Source organism: Chiloscyllium plagiosum, unplaced genomic scaffold (assembly GCF_037043375.1).
Source record: "Chiloscyllium plagiosum isolate Xiang-an unplaced genomic scaffold, Cpla_swu_hap1 HiC_scaffold_4, whole genome shotgun sequence".
Taxonomy (NCBI): Eukaryota; Metazoa; Chordata; class Chondrichthyes; order Orectolobiformes; family Hemiscylliidae; genus Chiloscyllium; species Chiloscyllium plagiosum.
The window spans coordinates 81,404,045-81,424,692 of record NW_028270142.1 but is presented as its reverse complement, the minus strand read 5'-3'; the positions used below and the strand labels follow the sequence as shown (position 1 = coordinate 81,424,692).

General features: G+C 40.4%; 1 protein-coding gene across 3 annotated transcripts in view; it reads right to left on the bottom strand.

The window, feature by feature from the left end:
* Nucleotides 1–20,648, bottom strand: part of LOC122549088 (peroxidasin homolog) — a 589,463-nt gene that overhangs the window by 108,819 nt on the left and 459,996 nt on the right. For all 3 annotated transcript variants that reach the window (XM_087986415.1, XM_043688312.2, XM_043688313.2), the window contains exons 13-15: nucleotides 11,942–12,054; nucleotides 4,050–4,206; nucleotides 2,730–2,838 (exon numbers count right to left, since the gene is read on the bottom strand). In XM_087986415.1, the coding sequence (XP_087842541.1) occupies nucleotides 2,730–2,838; nucleotides 4,050–4,206; nucleotides 11,942–12,054 (379 nt within the window). The remainder of the gene's footprint in view (nucleotides 1–2,729; nucleotides 2,839–4,049; nucleotides 4,207–11,941; nucleotides 12,055–20,648) is intronic.

Sequence of the window (20,648 nt, the reverse complement as noted above, 5' to 3'; positions counted from 1 at the left end):
CTTCCCTCAAAGAGGAGAACTTTTCACACATGAGGAGGCATGCTCAGAAGATTCTAGTTCTCTTTGGATCTACCTATATATGCAAACAGATATTCTCAGTGATGAAGTTCAACAAATCCAAATCCAAATCCTCTATCACTGATGATCACCTCTCAGCTGTCCTTTGCATATCCACCTCAGATATTCAACCAGATTTCAGTGCACTTGTTCAAGCCCAAAACAGACTGGATTTTTCTCACTAAACAAGTAAAATGAACTGAAAAACATCAAAAACACTATTGCTTTTTGTATAGAGTTGTTTGTTGTTTGTAATACTGAACAATAATGAAACAACTTTTCATTATTGGTTTGAGAGATTAACATGTTAAAAATAAAATTAAATACTGAAATTATTGCTTTTACTGTTTATTTCTTCTATATTTGACCTACTCCACAATTTCATATCTTTATTGTAACAGAATATCCTTATTCTTTTGAATATAAGTTTCAGTGCAAAACTATATAATTTAGTACTTTTTACAATGGGAGAAAATTAATACAGAGCAGAATTATGTTCAACTTATTGTTGGTTCGGCCCTCCAACACATCTCAGGTTTCTTATGTGGCCCCTTGGAAGAATTAATTGCCCACCCCTGACCTAAAGGTTCTGCATTGTGGTTATTCTTTCACCCCACAGACATTAGCAATTGAAGACGACAGCTCACTCCACCTTCTCAAGGACAACTGGGGATGGACAATAAGTACTAGTCTTGCCAACAATGTCCACAACCCCTGAATGAATTAACATTACTTCACCCTGCTTTTCTTTTATTCCTTGATTACTGTGGGAACAACAGTCACATTTTCTTGTGGCAGAACTAGTTGATCAGTGAGCATGCTGCTAAACCTGCTGGAAAAATGCAGACCAGTAGCCCTTTAACTCTTGGAGCATGAAGGTTCTCACCCTTGTTTTCACCTCCCCACTACATTTGTAATTCTTTTCAAAATTTCTCTGTTCCTCCAACTCTGATCTTTCGGAGATCCCTAACTTTCACCACTTTGTCATGGCGTAAGCTCTCAAGTTTCCTCCCTATATCTCCATCTCTCTTCTTTTCCTAAGATATTACCTTTTTGATTAACCTTTTGGCATTTACTATCGTATCACAACACTAAAGGTGCTATGTAAATATAAATTGCTGTTACTTCACATATTTGAATAAGTGTAAGCTTGCTTCTTCTTTTAACACAATAGGATCATTGTCTGTACATTAATTGCACTCTGCTAATTGAACAATTCAAAGAATTGATAAATTTGAAGTTTATTTAAAACAGAGATAGATAGGTTCCTGAGTATCAAGGGGATCAAGAGTTATGGGGAGAAAGCGGGAGAATGGGATTGAGAAACTTTTCAGCCATGATTGAATGTCAGAGCAGACTCGATGGGATGAATGGACTAATTTTTGCTCCTATGTCTTATGATCTTATTCCAGCCGCATTGTATCCAAACTATATGAATTCCACAACTTTCCTCAAAAATGCATCACTTATCTGATTCAGATACACTGGGATGACATCCTCGATCAGATAACACAGGCTCCTGATGCTTCTTGAAATGAGCAAGTTACAGTAAAAGATGACTACCATGCTAACATTGACTGCCACTGGTTAAGTTGTCCAGAGAAAGGATCTTGATATATGTGCTATGAAAATTCACCTGTCACTTCTCTCATGATATGTATTCCTCACAGACATTACTTCACTGAAAACTTAATATTTGCAGAGCTTGTTAATTCTTTGGTAAAAGGATAAGGCCTTGTAGGGAAGTTTCTCCTTTACAAGCTATCTCATTCCACTTTATTTCATCCTGTTCTGTTTCTCCAGCTCTTCCTCCATTAAATTAAAGAACCTGTTAATGTTCATTTGCATTGAAATAAGTTGCAGGTCATCTGGAAATAGTATTACAGTCATTAGGGATAAGAACTTCCATTGATGAGTCAATCCCAATTTTCAGATCTCAAAATATTTAAGCTTGATTTTGGTGCTAAGGAAAAACTGGAAATGGCTTGTAAAATTAAGATCCATAAATCTTTTTGTGGTGCTTATAGAATCTCACTCTGTATTAAAAGCATTTTACCAGTGATGCAGAGATTAGTTAATTTGGCAAAGTTTAGTATCATTTAATATACATAGCTTGAGAAAGTTATTCATGGACCGCAATTTATGTTAACTAGGTAAATATATACACCTGGATTAGTGGTGCTGGAAGAGCACAGCAATTCAGGCAGCATCCGAGGACAGGTTTCCAGCATCTGCAGTCATTGTTTTTACCAAATATATACACCTGTCCAAGCTTTCAGCAAATTACTTAGTTTCGTTAATCCAGTGATCAACTGAGTTGTGTTGACCAAAGTTTGATTTCTGGTCCAAGCTGAGTTAGTTGATCATGAACAGGGAACCAGTAAGGGCAGTGAAAATAGTCTCAACTAGGAAAGGTAAAAACTAGCTATTATTCCCATCTGTAATTGTTATCTAGTGGCTGGTGATGGTAGGTTGTACATGTGACTGTATAGTGAGAATAGAATTAGGCTCATATATGATACATGCCACAGGTAAACAGCCTGCTGTAAATGTTATAATTATGGAGCAAATATCCACCAAAAATGAAATCATATCCATAAAGAAATCAACACCTCAAGAAAATAAGGAAGAGAGAAAGTGGAATAAAAATTGGTAAAGGGAAAATATCTTACTTGTTAAATAATTTCCTCCGTGTAGAATTAATTGCACTGTCAATGCTAAGAATAGCTTCACGAATGGAAGACTCAACAAAATGGTCACCAGTTCGACCCCTCTCTGGAACTGTGAGAAAGAAAGAACTTTGTCAAATAAAAATTAATTTTTAGCATGGTTTCATTTTAAAAAGGCCAGATATTTCATTAATTGTATGTGGAGCAGGGAATTATACTGATGGTACAACTTCACAGCAATATCCGAGAGATCAATAGATACCCATAAGTTTGGGTGAAGATTTGTAGCTCGGGTGCTCGTTGTTGTGGTTCTGTTCGCCGAGCTGGAAGTTTTTGTTGCAAACATTTCGTCCCCTGTCTAGGTGACATCCTCAGTGCTTGGGAGCCTCCTGTGAAGCGCTTCTGTGGTGTTTCCTCCGGCATTTATAGTGGCCTGTCCCTGCCGCTTCCGGTTGTCAGTTTCAGCTGCCCAATATACCGGCCACTACAGCGGACAGCTGAAACTGACAACCGGAAGCGGCAGGGACAGGCCACTATAAATGCCGAAGGAAACACCACAGAAGCGCTTCACAGGAGGCTCCCAAGCACTGAGGATGTCACCTAGACAGGGGACGAAACGTTTGCAACAAAAATTTCCAGCTCGGCGAACAGAACCACAACAGATACCCATAATACAGTAGACAACCTGAAATTCGAAAAGCTCCAAAATCCGAAGGTTTTTTCGTGAAGTTGTTTTCTCATTAACAAGATTTTTGGAATGCAAACAGTTAACCCAACTCCACACCAACTCTGTGTGCGTCACTCAGATGCAACATGGAGCTGGTGGGGGGAGGGGGGTGGGCGCAGTGTGGTCCAGCACTGGCAGGCCTAAATTCTGTCTCAGGGCCAGTTACTCACAGTGAGGCTGCTCTTCGGTAAGATTTTGTAAAAGTTTCACCATCAAACTGTCACTTGTTCTGAAATTTGACAAATTCTGAATTCCGAAAACCGGCTGGTCCTGAGCATTTCGGTTAAAGGATTGTGCACCCGTACTTGCTTTTTACCCTTATTCTGGATAATCGTTGGGCAACGATTTTTGGGACTCCATCAAAATAATGGGATTTTGGTTACACTAACCATTAACCTGATATTCTAACTTTGAGTGGTAATAAGCAAAGCCAAGTAGAAGTTCTTGTTTTCTGCACAATTGCCTAGATAAATAATCACTAAGGCAAATATCCACAGTTATTTTGAGCAGATCCACGTGGTTTGATTCGAACCAACAATTTAAAAGAATGGTGGAAATTATCAAAGAGATACGCTGTTGTAAACGAAATCACTCACCAGTGACCCTTAGTAACATATTTGTTGTTGCTTGGCCAATCATATTCCGTGCAGCACATTCATATCTTCCTTCATCTGCTTGCCCAATATCCCTGATAGCAAGTGTCCCTTCTGCATTAACATGGAACTTACCACTCTCTGTAATTTGAACTCCATCCTGTCCAACAAACATAGTTATTGGTGAGACATTTGTAAACTCTATTTCAGAAATTAATTTTATATTTTTGTGAAATATACTTTCCCAGTAAACCATCAAATTTTCCTCCCCAAAATAAAGTTTCAGAAAAGACAAAACCTTTCTGTGATGCCAAGGATAGGTGCTGGCAATAAATCCATGAGCAAAAAAAAAAACACAACATTTATTTCTGAAGCAGCAGCGGACAGAAGTTTTAGTGACCAATTTTAAGGGGACCATGGATAAGTGAAACTCCTGTAATTTTTATTCACTCTTGAGATGTAAGCATTGCTGGCTATACCAGCAACAACTCATTCTAAATTGCCCGGGAGAAGGTGGTGGCTTTCTTGAACCACTGCATTCCTTTGTAGGGATGCCCATGATGTTGTTAGGAACCAACTTGGAGGTTTTTGACCAGGCAACAATGAAAGAACATCTATGAAGTTTCAAGTCAGGATGGTGTGTGACTTGGAAGGAAACTTGCAAGTCCGAGTGTTTCCATATATTTTCTGCCCTTGTCCTTGAGATGGTAGAGTTTGTGGGTTTGGAAGTAGCCATTGTGAATTATGCAGTAACACTTCCATCTCGAAGATCATTAGAGTAAATCATTTTAGAATGGGCTGCTCCCTTCAGTCTTAGTTTTTTGCTTGAGTGATGGCTCATAGACAAACGCTGAAATTTTAGAAATAAATCTCATAGATTTTGCAGCCCTCAGTGGAGTGCAGGAGCTGACAGGCCTGGATAAGTTATTAAAGATGGCAAGAAAGGAAGAGAGCTATTAATACATCACACAGTATTCTAGGCTTTATCAGCAGGGCCATATAACACAAGAGCAAGGATGCTATGATGAACACTGTTTAGACCTCAGCTGGAATATTGGGTACAGTCTGTGTGTCACAATAAAGCAAACTAGTGAAAGCATTGGAGAGAGTGCAGAAAAAAGTTTTGTAAGAATAGTTCCGGGGATGAAACGCTAAAGTCATGAGGAAAGATGAAAAATATTGGGAGTGATTTTCTTGGAGGGTGAAGGCTAAGAGACAATTTGATAGAAGTTTTCAAAATCAGGAGGGGTCTGGACAGAGTGGATAAGGAGACACTGTTCCTGCTCATAAAAAAATTAACAAGAGTATACTGTTTTAAAGTGTATAGTTAAAAAAGCAAATACAGAATGAGAAAAAAAGAACTGTTTTCATATGCAATCGGAAATGCACTGCCTGAGTGTGGTGGAAACTGTATCAAGAAAGAACCCACTCTACTCACTGTTGTAAACTTACAGCAATACTTTAAAGCTATCTGCTGCTGTGCTGTGAGCTCTCCCACACAGGTTCTTCCAAGGTCAGCTGTGAATGTTGGATGTAGGAGCTTATGGAGAGTTTCTGTGTTACTGATGATTATATCTGCAGGAAATGTGGTTGGTTCTGAATCCCGTCAAATTGCATGGATCAGTTAAAGCGGCAGTTAGAGGCAATAAGGAATTTACAGGAGCTAGGGGGTGTGATGGATCGTAGTTTTCGGAAGGGAGAAGTAGATGGGTTAACTCCAGGAAAGGTAGGAGGGATAAGCGAGTAGTGCAGGAGGCCCCTGTGGCTATCCCCATCTCAAACAAGTATGCTGTTTTGGAAAATGTATGGGGTGATGCACTCGGAAGGGAATGTAGCATGAACAGTCAAGTTTCTGGTACCGAGAATGGCTCCAATATAGTGAGGGGCATGTCGGATTCCAAGCGACTGATTATGATAGGGGACTCTCTAGTCAGAGGCACAGATAGATGTTTCTGTGGCAGGCAGTGAAAAATCAGAATAGTCTTTTGCCTCCCTGGTGCCAGGATCAAAAATATGTCAGAGTGGGTGCAGAATGTTTGCAAAGGGGAGAAGAACAAGCAGGAGGTCATTGTACACATTGGAACCAACAACACAGGGGGGGAAAAGGATGAGATTCTGAAGGGAGAATAGAGAAAGTTAGGCAGGAATTTAAAAAGGAGATCCTCGAGGATAGGAATACCCTGGATTATTCCCAGTATTATAAGCTAGTGAGGGTAGGAAAAGGGGGGACCCAGGGAAATATTCAGCAAGGAGATCAAACTGACACTGGTACGGTTGGGAAAAGGAGCAAGCCAAATAGTCAGGGCCGGCAGGAACAAAGTAGAGAACAAGATAGGACTGATAAATTAAACTGCATTTATTTCAATGCAACGCAAGGCATAACAGGGAAGGCAGATGAACTCAGGGCCTGGCTAGGCACATGGGACTAGGACATCATAGCAATTACAGAGACATGGCTCAGGGATGGACAGGATTGTCAGCTTAATGTTCCAGGATACAAATGCTATAGGAAGGATAGAAAGGAGGGCAAGAGAGAAGGGGAGTAGTGAATTTGGTAAGGGATAACATTATGGCCGTAGTTAGGGAGGATATTCCTGGGAATGCATCCAGGGAAGTTATTTGGGTGGAACTGAGAAATAGAAAAGGGATGATCACCTTGCTGGGATTGCATTGTAGATCATGCCCCCAAGAGTCAGCAGAAAATTGAGAAACAAATTTGTAAGGACATCTCAGTTATCTGTAAGAATATTTTAACTTTCCAAATATGGACAGGGACTGCCATAGAGTTAAGGGTTTAGATGGAGAGGAATTTGTTAAGTGTGTACAAGAAAATGTTCTGATTCAGTATGTGGATGTATCTATTAGAGAAGGTGCAAAACTTGACCTACTCCTGGGGTAAAAAGGCAGGGCAGGTGACTGAGGTGTCAGTGGGGGGTGCACTTTGGGGCCAGTGACCATAATTCTATTAGTTTGAAAATAGTGATGGAAAAGGATAGACCAGATCTAAAAGTTGAAGTTCAAAATTGGAGGAAGGCCAATTTTGACAGTATTAGACAAGAACTTTCAAAATTTGATTGGAGGCAGATGTTCGCAAGTAAAGGGACAACAGGAAAATGGGAACCCTTCAAAAATAAATTAACAAGAGTCCAGAGACAATATGTTCCTGTTATGTTGACAGGAAAGCCTGGTAGGTGTAGGGAATGCTGGATGACCAGAGAAATTGAGGTTTTGCTTAAGAAAAAGAAGGAAGCATATGTCAGGTATAGACAGCAAAGATCGAATCAATCCTGAGAAGAATATGAAGACAGTTAGGAGTATATTTAAGAGAGAAATCAAGAGGGCAAAAGCGGACATGAGATAGCTTCGGTAAATAGGGTCAAGGATAAAAGGATAACTAGGGAGAGAATATGGTCCCTCCAAGATCAGGGTCTAGATTAGAGTGGTGCTGGAAAAGCACAGTGGGTCAGGCAGCGTCTAAGGAGCAGGAAAATCAATGTTTCAGGCAAAAGCCCTTCATCAGGAATATAGGGCTTCCTTGTTTTTACCTAGTTGATTTTTACCCTTCCAAGATCAGCAAGGCAGCCTATGTGTAGAACCACAGGAGATGGGGGAGAAACTAATGAAGTATTTTGTATCAGTGCTTACTGTGGAGAAGGACATGGAAGATACAGAATGTAGGGAAATAGATGGTGACATCTTGAAAAATGTCCATATTACAGAAGAGCAAATGCTGGATGTCTTGAAACACATAAAAGTGGATAAATCCCCAGGATCTGATCAGGTATACCCTAAAACTCTGTGGGAAGCTAGGGAAGTAATTGCTGGGCCCCTTGCTGAGATATTTGTATCATCGATAGTCACAGGTGAGGTGCCAGAAGATTGGAGGTTGGCTAACGTGGTACCACTGTTTAAGAAAGGTGGTAAGGACAAGCCAGGGAACTTTAGACCAGTGAACCTGACGTCAGTGGTGGGCAAGTTCTTGGAGGGAATCCTGAGGGACATATATGTATTTGGAAAGACAAGGACTGAATAGGGATAGTTAACATGGCTTTGTGCGTGGGAAATCATGTCTCACTATCTTGATTGGTTGGTATGGTTACTACTCATGGAATACAGGGAGAACTAGCCATTTGGATAAAGAACTGGTGTGAAAGAAGAAGAGTGGTGGTGAAGGGTTGCTTTTCAGACTGGAGACCTGTGACCAGTGGTGTGCTACAAAGATCAGTGCTGGGTCCACTGCGTTTCATCATTTATATAAATGATTTGGATGTGAACATAGGAGGTATAGTTTGGAAGTTTGCAGAAGACACCAAAATTAGAGGGTTTGTGGTGGACAGTGAAGAAGGTTACCTCAGAGTACAATGGGATCTTAATTAGATGGGCCAATGGGCTGGGAAGTTGCATATGAAGTTTAATTTATATAAATGTGAGGTGCTGCATTTTGGAAAGGCAAATCAGAGCAGGAATGAAACACTTAATGATAACATCCTGGGGAGTGTAAGTGAAGAAAGAGACCTTAGACTGCATGTTCATAGTTCCTCAAAAGTGGAGTCACAGGTACATAAGGTAGCGAAGAAGGCATTTGGTATGCTTTCCTTTATTGGTCAGAGCATTGAGTATTGGAGTCGTAGGTCATGTTGCGGTTGTACAGGACATTGGTTAGGCCACTTTTGGAATACTGTGTGCAATTCTGTTCTCCTTCCTATCAGAAGGATATTGTAAAACTTGAAAGGGTTCAGAAAAGATATACAAGGATGTTGGCAGGGTTGGAAGATTTGAGCAATAGGGAGAGGTTTAATAGGCTGGGGCTGTTTTCCCTGGAGCATCAAAGGCTAAGGGGTGACCTTATAGAGGTTTATAAAATCATGAGGGGCATGGATAGGATAAATAGGCAAAGTCTTTCTCCTGGGGTGGGGGAGTCCAGAACTCGACAGCATAGGTTTAGGATGAGAGGGGAAAGATATAAAAGAGACTAAAGGGGGCAACTTTTTCACGCAGAGGGTGATACGTGTATGGAATGAGCTGCCAAAGGAAGTAGTGGAGGCTGATACAATTACAGCATTTAAAAGGCATCTGGATGGGTATATGAATAGGAAGGGTTCAGAGGGATATGGGCCAAATGCTAGCAAATGGGACTAGATTGGGTAGGGATATCTGATCGGCATAGACCAAAGGGTCTGTTTCCATGCTGTACATCTCAATGATTCTATGACTCTATGAACACACTGTACTTTTGAAACTCTGAACTGTGGGAGTCTGATAAATGCACATTAGATGTGCATTTATCAGGCGGCACGGTGGCACAGTGGTTAGCACTGCTGCCTCACAGCACCAGAGACCCGGGTTCAATTCCCGCCTCAGGCGACTGACTGTGTGGAGTTTGCACGTTCTCCCCGTGTTTGCGTGGGTTTCCTCCGGGTGCTCCGGTTTCCTCCCACCGTCCAAAGATGTGCAGGTCAGGTGAATTGGCCATGCTAAATTGCCCGTAGTGTTCGTAAGGGGTAAATGTAGGGGTATGGATGGGTTGCACTTCGGCGGGTCAGTGTGGACTTGTTGGGCCGAAGGGCCTGTTTCCACACTGTAATGTAATCTAATCTAATGTATGATAAATGTGCACTCAAAGTAAGATCATATGAGCTGATGTTCTTGTGGAATGCACCGCAAAACACTTATTCTAGGCCCATGTAGAATACTGAGTCAAAGAGTGAAGAGCTTATGTTCGAAAAGTTGATTCTCCTGCTCTTGGGATACTGCCTGACCAGCTGTGCTTTTCCAGCACCACACTCTTCGATTCTGATCTCCATCATCTGCAGTCCTCACTTCCTCCAAGTGGAGTGCATTCTGTTTCTTATTTTGACAGCACACAACTGAAAGCTAATATCAATGATACACTCAAATTCAGAGGTGTGTGGTATTACCAGTGAAAGTAGCTTAAAATTCAAAAGCCACAAATCAAAAGGAAAATAGATAAAATCTTTGAAATGAAACTGCAAACCTGTAAGTTTTTTTTAACTTGAATGGAATGTGTAAAGAATTAAAGATGCTGAAGAACATGTGAGGTTTTCAGTGTTCACTAATAAATAAGTTAAATATTTCTGTTGGTGTGGTCTTCACTTTATGATTTTAAGACCATAAGATATAGGAGCAGAAATTGGGCCATTCAGCTCATTGAGACTCCTTCCCTATTCAATTATGGCTGGTAAGTTTCTCAACCACATTCCCCCACTTTCTCTCCATAACCCTTGATCCCGTTGATACTCAAGAACCTATGTATCTCAGTCTTAAATATACTCAATGATCTGGTCTCCACAGCCTTCTGGGGCAACTAATTCCATAGATTCACCACTCTTTGCATGAAAAAGTTTCTCCTTATCTCCATTCTAAAAGGTCTTCCATTTACTCTAAGGCTCTGCCCTCGGGTCCTAATCTCTCCTACCAATGGAAGCATCTTTCCAACATCTACTCTGTCCAGGCCATTCAGTATTCTGTAAGAAGGATTCCCCTCATCCTTCTAACTCCATTGAGTATAGACCCAGAGTCTTCAAACATTCCTCATATATTAAGCTTTTCAATCTTGTGAACTTCCTCTGAACACCCTGCAGGGCCAGTACATCGTTCGTGAGATATGGGGCCAAAATGGTACACAATACTCCAGATGTGGTTTGACTAGAGCCTTATAGAGCCTCAGAATTACATATTCAAGTCCTCTCAAAATAAATGCTATCATTGCAGTTGCCTTTCTAACTACTGACTCAACCTGCAAGCTTACCTTGAGAGAATCCTGGACAAGAACTCCCAAGTCTCTTTGCACTTCAGACTTCAGAATTTGCTGCCCATTTAGAAATTAGTCCATGCCTCTACTCTTCCTACCAAAGTGCGTGACCTCACACTTATCCAGATTGTATATCATCTGCCACTTCTTTGCCCACTCTCCTAACCTGCCCAAATCCTTCTGCAGCCTCCCCAGATCCACAACACTACCTGTCCTCCTATCTACCTTTGTATCATCTGCAAATATAGCCAAAATGCCCTCAGTTCCTTCATCTAGATCGTTTATGTATAAAATGAAAAGTTGTCCCAACACTGAGGCTTGCGAAACACCACTTGTCACTGGCTGCCTCCCCGAGAAGACCCTGAGCTTTGCAAAACATCACTTGTCACCGGCTGCTATCTTGGGAAGGATTTTGAGAAACATTTTGTAGCTTGAAAGCAACATAATTAGGAACAGCATTGTTGTTTATCATTTCCAATGTAACAATGTTGCAAGTTTGCATTTTGAATCATGCACTGAAGAAAACTTTTAATATAGCTGGTTCCATGCTTCAATGACAGGCAGAGTAGAAAATTAAAGATGAAGTCAACTTTGACCATTTGCTCACATATCTTTGTGACTTGAAGTGGTGGTTGATCTAATAACAGCAGTTTGTATTTTGAGTGAAGTTGAGTGAAGTGTGGGTGGCACGGTGGCACAGTGGTTAGCATTGCTGTCTCACAGCGCCTGAGACCCGGGTTCAATTCCCGCCTCAGGCGACTGACTGTGTGGAGTTTGCATGTTCTCCCTGTGTCTGTGTGGGTTTCCTCCGGGTGCTCCGGTTTCCTCCCACAGTCCAAAGATGTGCAAGTCAGGTGAATTAGCCATGCTAAATTGCCCGTAGTGTTAGGTAAGGGGTAAATATAGGGGCATGGGTGGGTTGAGCTTCGGCGGGTCGGTGTGGACTTGTTGGGCCGAAGGGCCTGTTTCCAAACTGTAATGTAATCTAATCTAATCATTTGAGTAATCTAATTTAATCTTGAACATTACAGTGTTTTAATGTCACCAATTATATTCTTTAGATTAAAAATTTAAGGAAGAAACATTCAAAGTGTATTTATTCACCATTGTTTTCTCCCTTTACCTTAGTCCAGGTGATTATGGGATGTGGTTCTCCCTGAGCACTGCAGGGTATCTTTACATCTTGGCCAACCTCTGCAGTGATATCCCTTGGTACATCTGTAAACACCGGTATCACTGAAAAACGTTAATAACACATTGTCAGAATTTCAGACAAGGTATAGAAACAGATTTGAATTTTGTGCTGTTTTTACAAAACTTGCATGAATCTAGTTACCCGTACAGTTTATGATTCACCAAGGGTGATTGATTTCTACAAATTACATTTCATTCATTCTGCCAATGCTGAAACAATCAAGGTCGTTGAATTATTCATTCATCTTTCTAATATTATCCTTCTAAAGGTTTATATTATTTTCAAACAGTTCCAATTTCAGCTGGGTCTTTTTGTCCACTTTTTAGACATTAGTTTCTTGAAGGCAATGGTTCATATTGTGACAGTAACCACACTTCACTACATTGTTCAACTATCAGCATAAACAAAAACTAATGAATTCCTGATTACACAGATCTCACCTTATTACCGTCACATGTTCATAAAAATTCACTTCATTTTTTTATTCATTCGTGGAATTAGTCAGCATTTCTTATCCTTGAGAAGATGCTCAGTGAGAATCATTGAATTGTCATTAGTAATGGGAACTCTGATTCTTATTTCCTTCCCTTACTTGTTCAGATCAAATGCCATATTACTGTACTTGCCCACTGAGAAGTCTCACTCAATATTAAAATCAAATCAAAATTTTCATTAGACCTATGAACTAAAATAAAACGCTCAAAATCTGAAAACATTTAAAATTGATCCACAAAGATGTCAAATAACTTTCACCAACAACCTAATGCTAAGTTTATCTTTTGGATCAGATGTTAAATGAAAGCAAGTCACTTCTCCAGGTGGATATGAATAATCAAAGGCATTATTTTGACATAGTGGGGAGTTCCTAGTATTTGTGCTAATTATTATCCCTCCATTAACAACATTAAAACAGATTATCTGATCATGTTGCTATGATTTCTACAAAGACCAATAACTTTAAAAAGAAATTTGAACATCCAGTTGATAACTGAAAAGATGACATGACACGATTCATTCATAGCCTCCTGACAATGCAGGCAGTCACAAGAACGTTGGAAAAATATGACAAGAATGAAAACTGAGATTCTAAATGCTGAGATTGAAAGTCTAATTTTCTGCTTAAACATTTGATTTCTAGACTCAAATTTTGCTAGTAAACAGCAAAGGACTTATTTCTAAGCAATAAAATCTTATTACCATGTAATGTTGCCTCATTTATATGTTATTTGTGATTTTCCCATGTATAGACATGAAATGAGAAACTAAATGCGTTGAAAGCTGAGCTGCAACTAAATAATTGCAGCTCACTAGCTTCTTCCTGGTCAGCATTCCCTAATATCATCATGGCAGCAACCATCGTCATTCTCCTTTGCATTGACAAAGTACTAGCCTTATCACGTCATCATGGCCACTACATTTTGAACTAAGTTATAACACAATTCAACACTTCAGTGGAACACTTTGAAGTTCAGTACCCATCTCATGCATCAGAAGAGAGAGCATTTCAGGGCTCTTAGCTTGCTTTCTTAACGTTCATTCACTTTGGACCTACTTTGATACTTACAGCATCTCTGCTTTGCCTTACAGCACTTAATAGGGAGCTCAGATTTAGGGGAGGCAAAACTAGTAAAACAAAATAGAATAATAGTAAGTAAACACTGAAGATAAATAAATCAATGAGAAGCATCATGTAAGATCAAAATGGAGAGTATTGTTAACAAGGCTGAATTAAAGGCACCCTATCTGAATTTGCATAGCATTTATAAAACAGTAGATGATTGGAATGCACAAATTGAGGTAAATGGATATAAATTAATTGCCAATACAAATATCGAAAGGGAAAGGCAAATGAACCATGGCTAATATGAAATTTAAAAATTGCATTATTTCAAAGGAAGTGACTGTTCAGAATGCCAGAAAAAAGTGATAAGGCTAAGGATTGTACAGAGTCAAAACAGGTTTCTATTAGAGAAATCACCTTTGATAAATATTGTTTAATTATTTTATATTTGGATTATTTTACACAGTTGGGTCTCCTTTTCAAGAAAGGATACACTTGCCGTAGGGAGAGTTCAGTGGATATTCAGCAGATTAAATTCTAGATTGGTGGGATTGTCTTCACAGGAAAGTTTGAGGAAACAGGGTCTGCTTTCACAGAAGATCAAAGAATGAGAGATGATCTCATTTAAACTCAAAATTCTTATAAGACATTTCATAGAGGACACAGATAGGTTGCGTCCTCCTTTTTGGTGATTTGAGAACCAGGTGATATAATCTCAGGATAAGGGACAGGTAATTTAAGACTGAGATGAGGAGGAATATCTTCATTCAGAGGGTGGTGACATTTTTGAATTTTCTATCTCAGAGGGCAGTCCAAGTTTAATCATTGAGCAGAATCAAGGCAGAAACAATAGTCTTCTGAAAAGTGTGGTATATAGACATAGTTCAGGAAAGTGGCATCATGATAATGAGCAGGTCTGGCTGCATCTGTGGAGAGAAATCAGAGTTAACATTTCAGGTCAAGTGGTAGAAGACAGAGGGTGGTGATGGAGGGTTGTTTTTCAGACTGGAGACCTGTGACCATAAGGATCGGTGCTGGGTTTACTACTTTTCGTCATTTATATAAATGACTTGGATGCAAGCATAAGAGGTACAGTTAGTAAGTTTGCAGATGACACCAAAATTGGAGGTATAGTGGGCAGCGAAGGTTATCTCAGATTACAATGGGACCTTGATCAGATGGGCCAATGGGCCGAGAAGTGGCAGATGGAGTTTAATTTAGATAAATGTGAGATGCTGCATTTTGGGAAAGCAAATCTTAGCAGGATTTATACACTTATGGTAAGGTCCTAGGGAGTGTTGCTAAACAAAGAAATCTTGGAGTGCAGGTTCATAACTCCTTGAAAGTGGAGTCGCAGGTAGATAGGATAGTGAAGAAGGCTTTTGGTATGCTTTCGTTTATTGGTCAGAGCATGGAGTGTAGGAGTTGGGAGGTCATGTTGCGGCTGTTCAGGACATTGGTTAGACACTGTTGGAATATTGCGTGCAATTGTGGTCTCCTTCCTATCGGAAAGATGTTGTGAAACTTCAAAGGGTTCAGAAAAGATTTACAAGGATGTTGCCAGGGTTGGAGGAGTTGAGCTATAGGGAGAGGTTGAATAGGCTGGGGCAGTTTTCCCTGGAGCATCAAAGGCTGACGGTTGACCTTATAGAGTTTTATAAAATCATGAGGGGCATGGATAGGATAAATAGACAAAGCAATTTTCCCTGGGGTGGGGGAGTCCAGCGCTAGAGGGCATAGGTTTAGGGTGAGAGGGGAAAGATATTAAAGAGACCTCAGGGGCAACTTTTTCACGCACAGAGTGGTACGTGTACAGAATGAGCTGTCAGAGGAATTGGTGGAGGCTAGTACAAATACAAAGCATCTGGATGGGTATATGAATAGGAAGGGTTGGAGACATATGGGCCACGTGTTGGCAGGTGGGACTAGACTGGGTTGGATGAGTTGGACCGAAGGGTCTGTTTCAGTGTTGTATATCTCTATGACTCTATGACCCTTCCCCAGTACTGATGGTAGTTAAGAAAGTTTAGCTGCTGAGCTTTCCAGCAATTTCATTTTAGTCTTTGATTTACAGCATCCATAGTTCTTTCAGTTTTTATCATGACAATCAGCCCTGATCTGGAATGGCAGGGCATGGATGAATGGGCTATTTCTGTTCCTATGATCGTACATTTTACATTTGTCGCTTATGGTAACTTCCTACTTTTACATTTTTAACACAACTTTAAAGCCAAATGTATTCCTTACAGTCTTTGCTTCATAGTAATTTGATTTTGTTAGCCTTAGTTCAAATAATTCTGAGATCTTGAACTTTTTAAATTCACTTATGGGATGAGGGCATTGCTGGCTGGGTCAGCATTTATTATACATCTCAAGTAGCCCTTGTGGTGGTAATGAATTGCTTTCTTGAACTGCTGTAGTCCATGTGCTGTAGGTAGACCCACGATGCTAATAGGGAGGGAATTCCACGATTTTGTCCCAATGACCCTGAAGGAACAAAGATATATTTCCAAGTCAAGTTGGTGATTAGCTTGGCTTGGAGGGGAGTTTGTAGGTGGTGATATTGCAATGTGTCTGCTGCCCTTGTTCTTCTAGATGGTAGTGGTCATGAGCTTAGAAGTTGGTGTGTAAGGATCTTTGGTGAATTTCTGCAGTGCATCTTGTAGATAGTACACACTTCTGTGACTGACTATCAGTGATAGAGGCAATGGATGTGGTGCCAATCAACTGTCCTGCTTTGTCCTGGTACTTTTACTTCAGGTACTCTACTATCCCATACTTTAACTCCAGACTATTAGGGATGTTCCTCTTGATTCTCTCTCTGCACAAGCTAAGCGTATCTTCCAACTTCATTTCAAACTAGTACAAATTTTGATGGTTTTGCATTTAGAATGGGAGGCAGGGATATTTTAATCTTGCCTCTATTATCAGCCTGCCAAGATATTGGATCTTTCCGGTGCAAGGCCACACTTTGTGCCAGAGGCACGTCTTCCATCTCAACTGGCAAAGCCGAGACAGGAAAGAGAAGTCTTCTCCGAGAAGTCTCATTAAAACTGACGTCTGCTCAAAGCTTGGCTAATACAGTGACCTCCCACCTTGGTAATTTTCCTCAATGCTACCCTTAAACTTCTACAAGAGGAATATTAAGCATTGACCTAGCCAGTGATATTTACATCACATGAATTAAAATCTCACAATCTGCAAAATGTCAACCCTTATCCCAAACTGCATACAGTTTCTGTGTCAATTTCTGTCATGTGCAGACTTTAGTATCTATGCTGAGATTATTACACTTCTTATGTGTCTCCCAATGAATTCGCTCTTTTTTAAAAAAATCTTTCATTGATAAAACACTTTGACATACTTAACATGTCTTACAAAATAAGCAGTTGAATTCACAGTCTCAATTCAAAGAGTTTATAACCCCTTGGAGCCATCAATGAATCTATGAACTGACAGGTATCCCACTGTGAAAATGAAAGGTTGGGAAATTAGTCAAGTACTGCTAATCTTTTAATAATATATATCAGATTTATGTCAATAGATGGGATAAAACAACACATGCATATTTCTTTTCTTGAACACTGCGGATGGTGTTTTCAAGTATTTAAAGGGAAAGAGATCTAAACATTTTGACAACTGGAATTCTCTTCACAGCTATAATGACATTTTTAACTAGCTTGACAGATGCAATAAGCTTATGAACATTTTACATACATTCTTGTATATCTTTAAAAATCGCAAAGGGTAGTTGCTCTCTCCAAAGGGCAGCTGACATCTCCCAAAGTGGTTCCAGGACTGTATTGAAAAAGGCATCTGACCTCTCCAATGGACTCCAATAATTAAGGGTGGCACGGTGGCTCAGCAGTTAGCACTGCTGCGTCACAGCACCAGGGTCCCAGGTTCGATTCCAGCCCCAGGCGACTGTCTGTGTGGAGTTTGCACATTCTCCCTGTGTCTGCGTGGGTTTCCTCCCACAGTCCAAAGATGTGCAAGTCAGGTGAATTTGCCAGGCTAAATTGCCCATAATGTTAGGTGCATTAGTCAGAGGGAAATGGGTCTGGGTGGGTTGCTCTTCGGAGAATCGGTATGGACTGGTTGAGCCGAAGGGCCTGTTTCCACACTGTAGGGAATCTAATCTAATGTAATCTAATCTAAAAAAATGTGTAACTTCCAATACCATAGCTAAAGAACACAAATTTGTGTTTTAGACATCCCATAAGTGTAAATTAGATCTGACTTTTAAATGTCAGCTGCATTCAAAATGTAAGCGATTGCCTCCAAGGACCATGGATGTTCGAATTGAAATTGAACAGGACTAACTATGCAAATGCGTACATTGGTGAAAGATCAGACCAGGGGCTCGGAACCTTACAGTGAGTAACTCACCTCCTGACTCTTCTGAGCCTATTCACCATCTACAAGGGACATATCAGGAGAGTGCTGGAATACTCGCTACCTGTCTATATGATTCAACCTCAGCAACATTCAAGAACCATCCATGATAAAACAGGTTACTTGATGGACAATCCCCTCAATGCTACAACATAGCAGTGTATGCCGTCTACAAGAAATTTACCAAGGCTCCTCAGACATAACCTTTCAAATTCGTGACCACTAAAATCTGGAAGAACAAGGGCAACAGATACTTAGGGAAAATGTCACGTGCAAGTATCCGATGAAGCGCCTTTCAATTGATATGGAAATATATTGCCATTCTTTCAGTTTTGTTGGGCCAAAATCTTGAAACTCTCACTCCAATGCCTTTGTGAGTGTACCTGCACCAAATTGTCCGCAATGGTTCAAGACAGTAGCTCACCACCACCTTCTCAAGGAGAACTAGAGGCAGATAACAAATGACAGCCCAGCCAACAATACCCACATCTCAGGAATGAATGAAAACAAAAACATTCGGACATGGCCTTTTGCACACCTCCATGAAAATGGTAAGGATTGGGTTTGAGGGTGTAACTTCTGTATATTTGTCTCTTTGTCAGTATGAATATTCAGAGTTAATCATCCAACCACTGTAAATATATATATTATATAGCTACCATTGTCTCTAAGTGTGAACAGTTTGAACATTTTGTTTAGCAATGAAGCAACCCAGGCTGCCCTTTAATCTTTAGCAGCTGTCTCACCCAAGTCAACTGTCAGTCAGACTTCAGGACAGGTCATGCGATCCCTTTTATTTAGCCTAAATTAAAGACAGTCCAAATACATAACAATCTCATAAAACCCATATTTGTGACATTTTTTTTGTGGGAGCTTGCTGTGATCAGTGTGGTGCAGTCAGCATCATAGTTAATCAGTCTGGGATGGATAGCCTTCAGTCAGCACTCTGGTAAAGCGATCCAAGAACAGTATTCTGCAGTCAATGTTACAGTGAAACTGTCCAAGAAGAGTTTACCACAGTCAGTTCGTCTTGAAAGAAACAATGAGGGACATCACAGAAAATCCATAGAGTTAAGTGACTTGCAAGAAAGTGCTCCCTTTAGGTATCATCTGTACATTGCTACAAATTAGAATATTGTACTACTAAATACCAGAAATTAGTGAAAGTCAGGTCCAATATAACAAAATAATGTAAGTAAGAAAGAGTAAGGTAAGGGAGGGAGAGTAACGTAAATTTAAGGAAATGCATTTGGGACAAAGACAAGGTATGGCAGGGGAAGTCAGTCCTGTTGCCAGACCTGCAGTCCATGAGGAATCCTAGATGCTCCTGGCAGTCTGAATGGCCACATGTGCAGACATGGCAGTGGTTTGACCAACCTGAGTGCAGGATTACATAGCTTGAGCATCAACTGGAGGCACAGCAGTGCATCTGCAAACCTTAGAGTTATGTGGAGAGCAGGTTTTTAAATGCAGCTTAAGGAAGTGCAGACAGAAGGAGAAATGGTGACCATTTGTCAGAAGGGTGGGAGGTAGGTAGTCAAGAAAGCCCCAGAGTACATCACACTCAAAAGCAGATTTTCTGTGTTGGAAAATGATGAGCGTGATGGTTCCTGTAGGGAATGCAGCTAAACCCAACTACACAATGGAGGATTAGAAAGATAAGATAAACAAAAGTGGGAGATAATTTAGTAGTGATGGGTGCAGACAGACATTTCGATGGATATGTATGCGACTCCAAGATGACACGTTACCTTCCTCAGGCAAGGGTCAAAGATGTCACTGAACAACTACAGGATATTCTGAAAAGGGAGGACAAGAAGTCAGAGATCATGGTTCACATTGGGACCAAACAGGTAGAAAGAGAGACGAAATTTTGCAACAAGGATTTAGGGAGTTTGGTAGCAGTTTAAACAACAGTACCTCAAAGGTTGTAATCTCTGAATTACTCCTGGTGCCAGCTGCTATTGTATCTAGGAATAAGCAGATAGAAGTTGAATGCATGGCTGAAGAGTTGGAGCAGATGTGAGAGCCCTAGATCCGTGGATCACTGGGTCCATTTCTGAAAAAGGGGGGACCTGCATAAGTCCAATGGGTTGCATCTGAACTAGAATGGGACCAAGTGCCTTATGGGGAGGTTTATAAGTGCAATTGGTGGGGGTTTAATTGAAATTGGCAGGGACATGGGATATGGAGTGAAGATATGGTAGGAGTTAGTGTTACAATTAGTAAAGAAGAAGAACCAAGTAAGTGTAGAAAGCAATGCAAATATAACCAAGTTAAGGCACAAGGGGGCAAGGCACAGCGAGTGGAATTTATTTTAATATGAAGAGATTTGCAAGTGAAACAAATAAGTTGAGAGGATTTATTAACTCATGGGCATGTGATATCCTTCCTATCAATGAGACATGTTTGTGAGAGAAGGACAAGACAGGCAGCTCAATATTCTGGGGTATAAAATCTTTAGGTGGAATGGTGTGGGAGGCACATAAAAGAGGAGATCGTGTTGCGATATTGATCAGAGAGTCAATTTCTACAATAAGGGGGTTGGTATCTTAAAAAGTTCCTCAAATGAGTTCATATCAATAGAACTTAAAAACAAAAGACGGCCGTACAATAGAGCCCCAAACAGTCAGTGAGAAATAAAACAGATATGTTGGCAAGTATCAGAGAACTGTAAAA